Raw genomic sequence first — 12,100 nt, 5'->3', positions numbered from 1 at the left:
AAAACACATCAATATATGTTTCCTATAAAATTTCTAGGTCCTTAAACCCAGATCTAGGTCAAACATATAATCATATAAACACGTAACACTTATGGTCTGTTTTTAAAACCATATTATAAATTCTCGTTTTGAGAAAACGTTCTAACTTCACTCTAGAAGTTATTTTAGGTATCACAATACCTAAAGAAAACCATTTTTAGTATAGACCTAATTGTTAAAACAATTCTCGGTCATATACTAAGTATTTAGCAAAACCAATTGCTAAATCTTTAAAACCGTTTAAACGTTGACTTTAACTCTTTTAAAGTCCATTATAAACGTTTAACTTTACTTTTAAAATCTCCTTTTAAAAGTCTTTAGGTTTAGTATATAAAACCTTTTCAATTTCTTCTAACACAAGTTATCGTTTTAAAACGTTTTCGAATCAACGAAACTATGTCAAGTTCTTAAGGCAAAAAGCCCCAAAAACAAATCCCTATCCGTCAGCGTCTCGGCACGGTGCACGATCGTGCACCTTGGGTGCATGATCGTGCACCCAGGGCAGTGCACGATCGTGCACAATTGGTGCACGTTCGTGCACCCCAGATGGTGCACGTTCGTGCACCTTGGGTGCACGTTCGTGCACCCTCTCATGGTGCACGTTCGTGCACCAAATGGTGCACGTTCGTGCACCCGAGTGCACAGCCCCGGGAAAGTTGATTTCCCGGGCTTTCCGACGTGCTTTAACTCCATTTTTCCGCCCCTAACACGTATACACATTCCAATCTATCCATATTTACGTTCGAAACGTAAAACTAATACGTTTACGTTCGATTCGATACGGTAACCGTTTATAAACGAATATATATTCGAAATATATCGATATATATCAAAATAAACATTTAATACGGTTATACTACCTCGATTACTTGAGTAATCGTTGAAGAAATGGAGTTAGAATCGAGAAATGGACGAACGGCGCGAAAACCCTAGCTTCGCCGATGTTTCAGAGAGAGCTACTGCTCTTTATTCTTTCAAAAGAAAGAAAATGAAGGCTCTGCCTTCAAATAGGTAACTTAGGTTAATATATATAGTAATGGCTAAAGTGCAGTTTAGTACTAGCTCAATCATGCACTTTAAACCAACTTCTAAACTAGTCGTTCGTAGCCTAAACGGAAACGACTTCCAAATTTCGTGAAAATTTTACCAAAAATCAAATAAAATATAACGAGAATAAAAATATTATTTTTATTCCCATCCGACATATATTTTATTCTTAATAAATCATTTTCGATTTATTAAGCCCGCATTAACTGCGCTTGATAAAATTTCTGCTTCCAAATTTTATCAAATTTTCACGATAACCTTTTTAAAATATTTCGCGAATATTGGCACCAAAAATATTCGCTAGGGACTTATGAATTATTCTGCACCCAATTCATAAATCCATATTCTCTCCGTTAATTATATAACTATTCAAATTTAAATTCTAAAAATTTAAATTTGAAATCCTATAGCCATATTAAAAATTTAGGGACACTTGTAAATTAAATTTATCTTTAAATTTAATTTACCTACTCCCGTCTAATAAAATATTAGACACGTGGCTATATTTTATTCCTTAAATTTCCGGGTTATTACAAACGTTCCCCTGCTGGGATGATCCGCCGCGGCGCAATCGGCTAGCGCTGCTCTGGCCGATGTAGGATGCTGAAGCCGATCCAATACCGTAGACTCGCTGCTTCTTGACTGCCTCGAGAGACAAAAACAGCTCGTTCTCGTCGATCGGCTCTGGAGTCGACGAACTCCCTTCTCCAGCTGCCTGAGACTGTGTTGCTGCAGCAAGCTCTGCCTGAAAACGGTCCTGAGATTTAAAAAATACAAATTTATAGATTAGTTAAACCTACATTTCTAACTAAAATTGGGCAGCATTTTGTCTATAATTTGATCATCACCCATTTTTCAGGGACATCCTGCAAAAACTACAGACACTCTGTTCAACTATAAGTAACAGCAATCACAACACCCACAACAAACACGTAAACATCCTATAAACAACGTCTATATAATTAAAGCTATATATATGTCATATTAAACAGTCACTTAAGGTTAAAATAAACTTACATTTTTATCCTTTGATCTCTTGTCAACAAAGACAGTCCGATCTGCTTTGGTCAGGTGCAACCGTACATGCAACTCAGCCAAAGTGGGCTCTCGACCAAGCTCCTCAGTCTATTATATGAAATGAACAAATTAATTAATAGATAAACAAAATATTTAACACGATTATTAATATTAAAAACATACCATAACTGTCTTATGCCTCGTAGCCGATCGCGATCCTGCGGTATGTCGAACAGGTCCGGTGCCAGCTCCGGACGGCTCACTCATCCGATTAGCTCGTGCTATATCGGACTTTTTCTTAGCCTCAGCAGTATCCCAGTCTCGCTTCCATGACGCCCAAGTATCAGCACTAACACTGCCCTCTTTTTTATCCGGCTTCATGTTGTGGAGAGTATCTTTATACCGATTGCCCGCATGTCGGTAGAAGACCCCTCTAATCAGATCCTCAGGGTAGGTCGGGTCCCAGCAAAAACCCTTCTGCAAACCATTAAAAAATAAATATAATTAGAAATCAAAAAGAAAGTTAAACATATATTTAAAATTTTAAATATTTAACAACCTTGAACTCCTCGAAGTAGAAGCCCTTATGCTCTGCTGTAATCTTCGTCCACGAGGAACCCTCAGCAAACCATCTACATCGGAAAATGGGCAAGATCGCCCTAGATGCTGTTCCGCTGTCGTTCCTGCTATCCAGTAATTTTTCTCTGCACATTACAAAAACACTTAGTTTTCACATTTTTTAAATAAAATTATTTTTAAAAAAAAAGTTGTCAATCATACCTTGCAGCATCTGGTGTAACTCTAACCCTCCCAGTCTCGTCCGTCGCTGGTGGCTGGCCCTGTGGTTGCGGCTGTCTCGCCGCTCTCCGCGGCGCAGGTCTAGCAGCTAGCACCTGCTGCTCAGCCCCGGGATCCGAGTCCTCAGGGGCATCCTGCTCTGGGTCGCCGCGTCCACGTCCGCGTCCCTGAACTGTATCCCTACCGCGGCCTCGGCCGGCAGAAGAACCACCTGAACCTCTCATATCTGCAAAAAAGATTACAAAAAAATATTCGACAAGAAAAAAATAAACACAACTATTATAAAAACCATAACACATAATTTATTAACAAAATAAAGTTACCACATCAACAAATGTAAATAAAAGTCAAAATTCTACATAAATGACACTTAAACGAATCATGCAATTTCTATATTATCTGCCGCTCCAATGTCTTCATCGTCTGATGAAGATGGTGGATAATCATCTTCCGTCTCTACTAATGGAGGGTTGTGTAATGCAGCCTCGTCCGCCTCGCCATTCGGATCAACTAAATTTGTCGGTTCTTCATTTGTTATGACATCGAGCAGATGATCTGCACTATCATCTTGGAAAGCTGGAACAGTTGTTTCAGGCATGTCTATCTCAGAGCGAGCTTTTATCTTGCATACTGCCCACCAGTCTTTTTTGTCTCGCCTTTTGCTAGGATAAGGTAAGTAATGTACTTGATCGGACTGTTCAGCTAAAATGAAGGGTTCATATTTGTTGTACCTCTTTCAGTGATTAACATCCACTATGTTATACCGAGGATGGGCTAACATACCAACTTTTTTTGTAGGATCAAACCAATTACATTTAAATAAGACCGTCCTTTTTATCGGTAGAGCTGGATACGCTAACTCGATAATGTCAGTCAACACTCCATAAAAGTCGCTTTCAGCCGGGCCGTAGAGTGATCCTTTTACACAAACTCCGCTATTCATTGTAACCCGATCCTCCCCATATTCTTCAGTATTGAATTTAAACCCGTTCACACAATACCCCTTGAATGTTTTGACCGATCTAAGCGGTCCTTCTGCAAGACTTAGAATATAGGAATTGGTACAGACAGTTTGGTCTTTCACCTGTAGCACAATTATTTATACGGATCAACACGATAATATATACAACTACGACGATAAAACAACATAAATACTTACATATTGCTCGAACCAAAAGGCGAATTCACTCTCCAACTTGACTACAACTTCGGTCTGTGTGATTTCGGGGTTGATTTCATACAACTCGCCTTCAAAAACTCTATTTACAAGAATACGAGCGAATTAAGACAAATTGTATAAAATTCTTCAATATTGAACTTAAATGTGGATATGAAGACATACTCTCTGAAAGGTTCGATTTCAGTGCAATTCAGAAGGATATAGCTTCGGGCAGCATTATATTCAGCATCATCCAGATATCTGTTCCGAGAAGCACCTATAGGTCGCCCTTTCGGTTTGAAAATGGATAATCTGTCGACATCATCATCAACGTCCATTTCGCAAACTTCATTTCTTTGCATCCGACATGGTAGCATCGGATCACCATCCTTGAAATAGAAAGATGCAAATTTCGCTGTTTCCTCTAATAAATATCCGCTGCTGATGCTTCCTTCCACTCTGCCTTTATTCGAGACCTTATTTTTGAGTTTTCTCAGGTATCTGCATAATCAAATAATTAGTTCATGCATGTACATACCACTCGATCGATGAAATAGAACTGTAGATGTAGTACCTTTCAAACGGATACATCCAACGATACTGAACAGGTCCTGCCATCATAGCTTCGTATGGAAGGTGTACGGGGAGATGTTCCAACTTGCACAGTTACTTCGGGATATCAAGATCCAATCTCTCAAGATCTGCCTTTTTCAGCGATGTGGCAGTTAATTCTCTGAAGAAGATACTTAGCTCTGTTAAAGGCTCCCACACTTCGGGCGGAAGAAGCTCCCGAAGAGCAATTGGCAAAAGTCGTTGCATGAAGACATGACAGTCATGACTTTTCATGCCCATCATCTTCAAACTGTTTAAATCAACACACCTTGACAAGTTGGACACGTAACCGTCCGGAAACTTTAACTTTTGAATCCATTCGAGCAAAATCTTTTTTAAATCCCTGTCCAAAGCATACAAAGCCTTTGGATATCTACCGGTTTCCTGATCTTGTGCTAGGCCGGGACGATCACAAATCTTATTCAGCTCTGCCCTAGATTTTTCCGTGTCTTTCGTCTTACCAGGTACATTGAGTACGGTATTAAAAACGTTGTCAAATACATTTTTCTCAATATGCATGACATCGAGATTATGCCGGATTACATTTGTCTTCCAATACGGTAAATCCCAAAAGATACTCTTTCGATTCCAACCACGGCCTTTAGATAGATCAGCATTCGTAGCCTTAGCATCTGTCTCATAAGCCCTCTTAAACCCCAGACCGTCAACCTCTGCTAATACTTCATCTCCAGTCCTCACACCTCCAAATTTGTGCTTTACTTGTTTGCCTTTTCGAAATTCAGTAACATTCCGACAGAAATGATGGCCCGTAGGTAAAAATTTTCTGTGGCAATCAAACCAGGACTGTTTACCACTATCGGGCAACGTGAATGCCTCGGTATTTTCCATACAATGCGGACATGCCAGTCTTCCTGATGTGCTCCACCCAGACAACATTGAATAAGCGGGAAAGTCATTAATTGTCCACATAAGCGCCGCCCGCATTTGAAAATTCTGCCTCTTTTGAACGTCATACGTCCGAATTCCAGATTCCCACAATTGATTCAACTCCGCTATTAACGGCTGCAGGAATATATCCATCTGGTCTTTTGGATTTCCAGGTCCCGGGACAAGTATTGTCAAAAACATAAACTCATCCTTCATGCACATGCCTGGAGGCAGATTATACGGCGTCACAATGACTGGCCAGGAAGAATATTGTGTTCCAAAACTACCAAATGGTTGAAACCCGTCAGTACATAAGCCTAGTCTGATATTTCTTGTTTCATCGGCAAAATCTGTATGCAACTCACTGAACCGTTTCCACGCCGGAGAGTCAGAAGGATGACACATCTTCTCGTCTTCCATTTCATGTTCAGCGTGCCATGTCATATGTTTAGCCGTGGCTTTGAAAGCGTACAACCTTTGCAGCCTCGGAGTTAAAGGGAAATAAAACATTTTTTTATAAGGAACGTTAGCCCTTCTTTTGGCCGAATTGCTTTTCGTAACAGGTTTCCACCGAGGAAATGTGCAGACTTTGCAGTGGGTTAAATCCTCGTCCGCCCCCCAGTAAATCATACAGTTGTGGAAACAGCACTCAATAACCTCAACCGGCAACCCGAGACCTTTCACCAGCTTCTTGATATTAGCAAAATTTTTCGGCATTTTGTTGTTCTCTGGAAGCAGTTCTTGTAATAAACGGCAGGTGTCGTCAATTAAAGATATCGACCCCTGATGTCGACACTTAATATCCAAAATTTCAACAGATGCGGACAGGGGTGAGTGTCTGCTATTTCCGGGCCATATTTCTTCTTCTGCCGCACTCATCATATCAAAAAACTTTTGAGCTTCTTCATTCGGGGTCTCTTCCTTAAAAACTTCAGGACCAGCAGCATCAATAACCATTCTCTGACCGGAGTTTAAATCTCTCCCTCCCTCATTATAGTAATCGTATTCATTAACCGGCTACTGAACAACAGGAGGGACATTCACCTCACCGTGGTGAATCCAGACATAGTAATCTGGAACAAACCCAGACTGCAAGACATGTAGTTTCACAACTTTGACATCTCAAAAATTCGTATTTCTACATTTTGTCCTAGAACATGGGCATTTTATCTCTTCTCCATTCATACACTCGGGATGTTGTACAGCAAAATTCACGAACTCTTCAAGATTAGGGAAAAAATCTGGCGGCAGGAAGCCTCTGTCATGCCTCGTATACATCCAGCTGCGGTCTGGATTCATTTCTGGAGGACGTACAATTAGGTACTGGCTCATAAGCTCAACGTAGCAAAGTCAATGTAATTGACTGCTAAAAGGGTAGGGTCCTATCCCATTCGCAAAACTGGCGCCCCATAATTCGATCACGATATATGCATGAATACGGAAAAAATATTCGGCAGCCTTCCGGCGTCGTTCCCCAGGTGCATTACATAATATAGGGTGTGTAACGCTAATTATATATTCCGTAAAGAATAAGCGTTACACAGCCTATATTAAATAGCCACCCGGAGAACATACGCCAGAAAACTACCGAATATTCCTATACCATATTCATACATATATGTTTTTTCGTGATCAAATTACGCAGACGACAGCAGTTTTACGAACTGTACACACGTACTCGTGTCGTTCAATCTCTTGAACACACGGGACGAGTTTCTACGGCTAGGTAAGATTTTATTCGGTGGGAATAAAATCTTTGTTAATTAAATTTAACTGTTATTGAATTTACTCGAACTAATTAAAATAAAATACAAAAATGCAGTAACACTTACTTGTTGAAGAGCAGAACCGCAAATGAGAAGACTCCTGAGTATCAACAACAAAATCCTGCAATAAGGGTTTTTTTATTAATTTTTAATATTTTTTTTTTAAAAAACCAGCAGCATTTCGCCTAAAAAAGAGCATCACCCATTTTTCAGGGAAAGTCTGCAAGCAAACAATACAATTTCGAACATAACCAACAAACCATTTCATCTCAATTTTTTTCTAATTAAAAATACTATTAATAAATTACTTAATTAAATGAAACAATTGAATTAATCTAATAAAACATTTAATCTAAATTAAAATTTATTTAACCTACAATACATCAATTTAACTAACCTAATCATATATTAAATAATAACCAAATTTCTTAAAATATAAACAATTAAAATAATTAATTATTATTTAAAATAATAACATATCAAATTATTAAAAATTAATATTTCAAACAATTTCAATTTAACCTAATTAAAATCTAACCTAATTATAATATAATCCAATACACAACTAAACTTATTAAAATATAATCTAATTAAAAATTAACGTAATTTTAATAAACCCTAACTAACAATTAACCTAATTTAATTAAACCCTAAATAACAATTAATCTAATTTAATTAAACCCTAACTAACAATTAACATAATATAATCTAATATCAATAAACCTAATTTTAAATCTAAAAACCAAAGTTTAAATCTAATTAAACCCTAATTTAAACCTAATATATATTCTGAAAATAAAATAAAATAAATAAAAATAAGAAATCAAAGAAAACCTTACCTTTATTGCAGATGACGGCGGTAGGCGGCGGACAGCAGCGGGCGGCGTCGACTGGTGGGGAGGAGATCGGACAGAGATGGAGCGGCGGCGGACAGCAGCGGGCGGCGTCGACTGGTGGTGTGAAGAGCGGCGTCGACTGGTGGTGTGAAGAGCGGCGTCGACTGGTGGTCTGAGAGGGAAGGATGAACGGTGATGGTGGTCTGAGAGGGAAGGGAGAACGGTGATGGTGAAGGAATAAAACGGAAAAGAAAATAGAAGGGGGAGAAGGGTCTGCTCGGTTTATTAATTGGTATTTAGCGACGGATTCTCCGGTTCGTCGCTAAATATCAATTAATAAACAAAACGCAACGTTTGGACTTAAATTTAGCGACCGACTTAAAATCAGTCGCTAAGTTTAAGCCCAAAACGCTGCGTTTGGGCTTGCCACCATATTTAGCGACGGATTGCCCAAGTCCGTCGCTAAATTTTGGTCCTCTAATTGGCGGGGAAGCTCCCGCCAATTTTTATTGGTGATTTGGCGACGGTTTGACATTCCGTCGCTAATTCCGTCGGTAATTGGTGAATTAGCGACGGAAAGACATTCCGTCGCTAATTTCGGTCGTTAATCTCCTGATTTCTAGTAGTGTATGGTGTTCATGTTCTGTTCATGTTCAGCTCGTGTTCGTTCGTTTAGCCGTTAAAGGAACAAGTTCGCGAACGAGCTCAATAAGTACTAAACGAGCTCTTTCACGAACAAGCTCGCGAACGAGCTCGATAAGTACTAAACAAACTCGTTCGCGAACCCGCTTGTTTAGCAGATAAACGAACAAATACGAGTTGTTTAAACGAATAAACACGAATATGAGCTAAATAAATTAAAATCAACCTAATCGAGTTCGTTAACGAATATGAGCTGAATAAATTAGACACATAATTATATAAATTAATTTAAATATGAATTAGTTCGCGAACACCTTATCGAGTTTATAAACGAGCTTGTTCGTGAACTATATACGAGCTCGTTCACGAGCTTGTTCACGAACTCTTATTCGAGCTGTTCGTGAACGTAAACGAGCCGAACACCTCATGTTCAGCTCGTTTATATTTACGAACATAAAATCAAGCTCGAACTCGGTTCGTTTAGAATACGAACGAACATGAACCGAGCTCTTATCGAGCCGAATACCGAGCTGCTCGCGAACGGCTCGGTTCGTTTATACCCCTAATCCCACTAAGAGAAAAATTGTGTTTTATTTAATGTTGACAAATATCATAGACAATATTGTCTTATTTTCTTTTATTTTGGATTATGAGAGATTTTTGAAACTTTTTTTTTTAGAGATTTCTGACAAAATTAAAATATGCCGAGGGAAAAGTACAATACCATAACACTTTATGTGTAAAAAACCCTTTTTTTTCCTTTCAATTATATCAAATTTCAAACTGAATTGAATTAAATTAACGGGTATTCTGAATTGTATGGGAAATCTACAATTTTGATTAACAAAATTCTTATATTACAAAAAGCTATCGGCTGGACCAACACCTGTGTCATATTTCAGAAGAACTGAGATTTCAAAAAAAGAAGAAGAAAAAACTGCAAAACCCTAGTTTAATGCCAATTTCTGTCTGCTGCAATTGAAGAAGATCAGCAAATCAGTGTTCACATCTTGCTTTCTGGTATTTACACTTCTTAATTTTGTAAATTGATTCATTGAAAGTTGTTCATATATCATCATGTTTGGTATTTCCTGTCCAAGATTCGGTACAAATAACTCTAATTTTCTGCTGGCTATTCTTCGTTTTGCATCTGCCAGACACTTCACATCTGAAAATTTAATTCACAAAAAACAGTCATTCACAGTTTCATATCTCATAAATTCATGCGGGTTAGCTCCAAAAGTTGCTCAATCCATCTCTAAGTGGTTTCAATTAACCACACCTGACAATCCAGATTCTGTTATTTTGTTCTTTAAAGATCAAGGATTCACTGCTTCTCAAATCTCCAAAATTGTTAGGATAAGGCCCCGAGTTCTACGAGCCAAACCCAATAGCTCAATTCTGCCAAAGCTCGAGTTTTTACGCTCTGTAGGAGCTTCAAGCTCGGACCTTTCGGCAATTGTCTCTAGGAACCCGGATATATTGGTTCGCCATCTTGTTCGACATCTCATTCCATTTTATGACATCCTCAAAAGGGTACTTGTTACTGATGAGAAAGTGATTAGGACTTTGAAACGGTCGTCCATGTATTTTCCGTCTATGAAGGACATTTTTAATGTTAATTTATCATTGTTGACTCAGATTGGTATGCCTCAATCTGGTATCGCTGAGCTAGTTCTTAAGTTTCCGTTAGCTATGTGCCTAAATGATGTCAAGTTTGCCGATAAGGTTAAGAAGATAATCGAAAAAGGATTTGACCCGACAAAGCGTTCATTTGTTATGGCATTGGGTGTTTTTCTTCAATTTTCTGATACAACGTGGGAACGCAAAATAGAGTTTTATAAAATGTGTGGTTGGTCTGAAGATGAGATTTTATCGATTTTAAGAAAGAACCCATTGTCTTTGGCTATGTCGCAAAAGAGTGTAACGAGTAAAATGGATTTTCTTGTGGGCAAGATGGGTTGGAAGCCTGCTGATGTTGCTAAGCTTCCAGTTGTTCTTTGTTGTAGTTTGGAGAACAGGATTATGCCTAGATGTTTAATTGCCAGAATTTTGCTTTTAAAGGGTTTGATCAAGACAAACGTCCCTTTATCTTCATTAATCGTTTCTTCTGATGAGCGATTCATGAAAACGTTTGTTTTGAAGTATAAGGAAGAGGTGCCTCAATTGTTGGATTTCTTTCAGGGGAAAGTCAGTTTTGAAGAACTAGGATTTGGCTTTGATGAGAATTCTAGTTCTTCTATACGTATTGTATAAAACTATGCATTTCAGTGTTAGTCTATTGAATGCTGAAAGCTTGATAGATTTGTGATGAAGGTCGTCGTAGGAGAACGATATATATGAAGTGATGCATTTATGTGTCTACACAAAACAATGGTTTCTTTAAAGCTTCATAATTCGTTTATTTGTCTGCATCAGCTTTGTGTAATGCTACCACCAGTTTTCTTCCCTCCGTTGGAGCTGAAATGAAGATTAATTTGATAAGCGGCGTAAATTGACAGGTAACTCCACCACTCACTTTGTCAATTTCTTATTTGAGTTGAGAAGCACGTTATATCATGAATAATTCCTCTGGTTGGATTAGCTGTTAGTCGCTGCTTATATAGTTTATTTTGGAGCTGTTAGTCGGTGTTGTTGTTAGAGCTGTTGATAAAACTTGTTTTTGGAGCTTTTTATTTTTAATTGTCTGATCACTTCTTAGCTATAACAACAAATCCGAACAGGGCAAGTTGCATTTGTAACTAGCTGCTAACAATTTATGCTTAGTTGGAACTTTGGCTAAAATTATTGGGGGAAAAGTTACAGACTCAAAGCTACGAGACTGTTACTGAATATGCATAAGTGATGCACGACACTGAGAGTTCGACTTTGTCCCAAGTAGAAAATCCGAGTAGGGAAGCCCCCAGGGACTTTAAGAGGGAAGTATAGTATCATATACCCTTTGAGAATGGGTACTCGAACTATAAAGCTTGTCCGCCCTAAACGATCGGCAAATAAGAGAAGGAGAAAGGACGACGAGAAACTTTCATCCTATGAGTGCTATGTATGAGATGATTATGAATTCAGATGAAAGTTTGCATTTCATCTTTGATAGGCGAGAAACGAAGCACTTAATAATTTTTTTAATTATTAATTATGTGTTCTTTCTCAAATTTGTAGCTAAAAACTTTAAGAATTGACTTAATTGCTGTTGAGAGCCAAGAAATTTTGGTTTGTAGTTTAAAAAAATGTACCATTCCATGTCAAAAAATATTGTTTTGTTTTGTTAATTCTAAAAGCTTTTATTTAATGCTAAA

General features: G+C 38.2%; 3 protein-coding genes and 1 long non-coding RNA gene across 4 annotated transcripts; 2 read left to right on the top strand and 2 right to left on the bottom strand.

The window, feature by feature from the left end:
• Positions 1–1,600: 1,600 nt before the first annotated feature.
• On the bottom strand, positions 1,601–3,627 carry LOC126671594 (uncharacterized). Its single transcript, XM_050365380.1, has 5 exons — positions 2,884–3,627; positions 2,663–2,807; positions 2,287–2,580; positions 2,104–2,211; positions 1,601–1,843 (listed from the first exon to the last, which is right to left on the bottom strand). Exons 1-5 carry the CDS (start codon positions 3,198–3,200, stop codon positions 1,601–1,603), a joined length of 1,107 nt encoding a protein of 368 aa, XP_050221337.1. The 5' UTR covers positions 3,201–3,627.
• Positions 3,628–4,726: 1,099 nt separating this feature from the next.
• On the bottom strand, positions 4,727–6,517 carry LOC126671585 (uncharacterized). The gene is made up of 2 exons (XM_050365370.1): positions 6,431–6,517; positions 4,727–6,343 (listed from the first exon to the last, which is right to left on the bottom strand). The coding sequence occupies exons 1-2, from the start codon at positions 6,515–6,517 to the stop codon at positions 4,727–4,729; spliced, it is 1,704 nt and encodes a 567-aa protein (XP_050221327.1).
• Positions 6,518–9,733: 3,216 nt separating this feature from the next.
• Positions 9,734–12,100, top strand: LOC126665565 (uncharacterized). Its single transcript, XR_007637661.2, has 2 exons — positions 9,734–9,824; positions 11,223–12,100. It is a non-coding gene; the product is annotated as an uncharacterized LOC126665565 (long non-coding RNA).
• LOC126665564 (uncharacterized) lies at positions 9,818–12,100 on the top strand. The gene is made up of 2 exons (XM_050358395.2): positions 9,818–11,305; positions 11,528–12,100. Exon 1 carries the CDS (start codon positions 9,882–9,884, stop codon positions 11,058–11,060), a length of 1,179 nt encoding a protein of 392 aa, XP_050214352.1. The 5' UTR covers positions 9,818–9,881; the 3' UTR covers positions 11,061–11,305; positions 11,528–12,100.

The sequence above is a fragment of the Mercurialis annua genome, linkage group LG1-X, assembly GCF_937616625.2.
Source record: "Mercurialis annua linkage group LG1-X, ddMerAnnu1.2, whole genome shotgun sequence".
NCBI classification, from domain to species: domain Eukaryota; kingdom Viridiplantae; phylum Streptophyta; class Magnoliopsida; order Malpighiales; family Euphorbiaceae; genus Mercurialis; species Mercurialis annua.
Note: the sequence above shows the minus strand (reverse complement) of the source record. Positions and strands in the feature narration are given on the sequence as shown.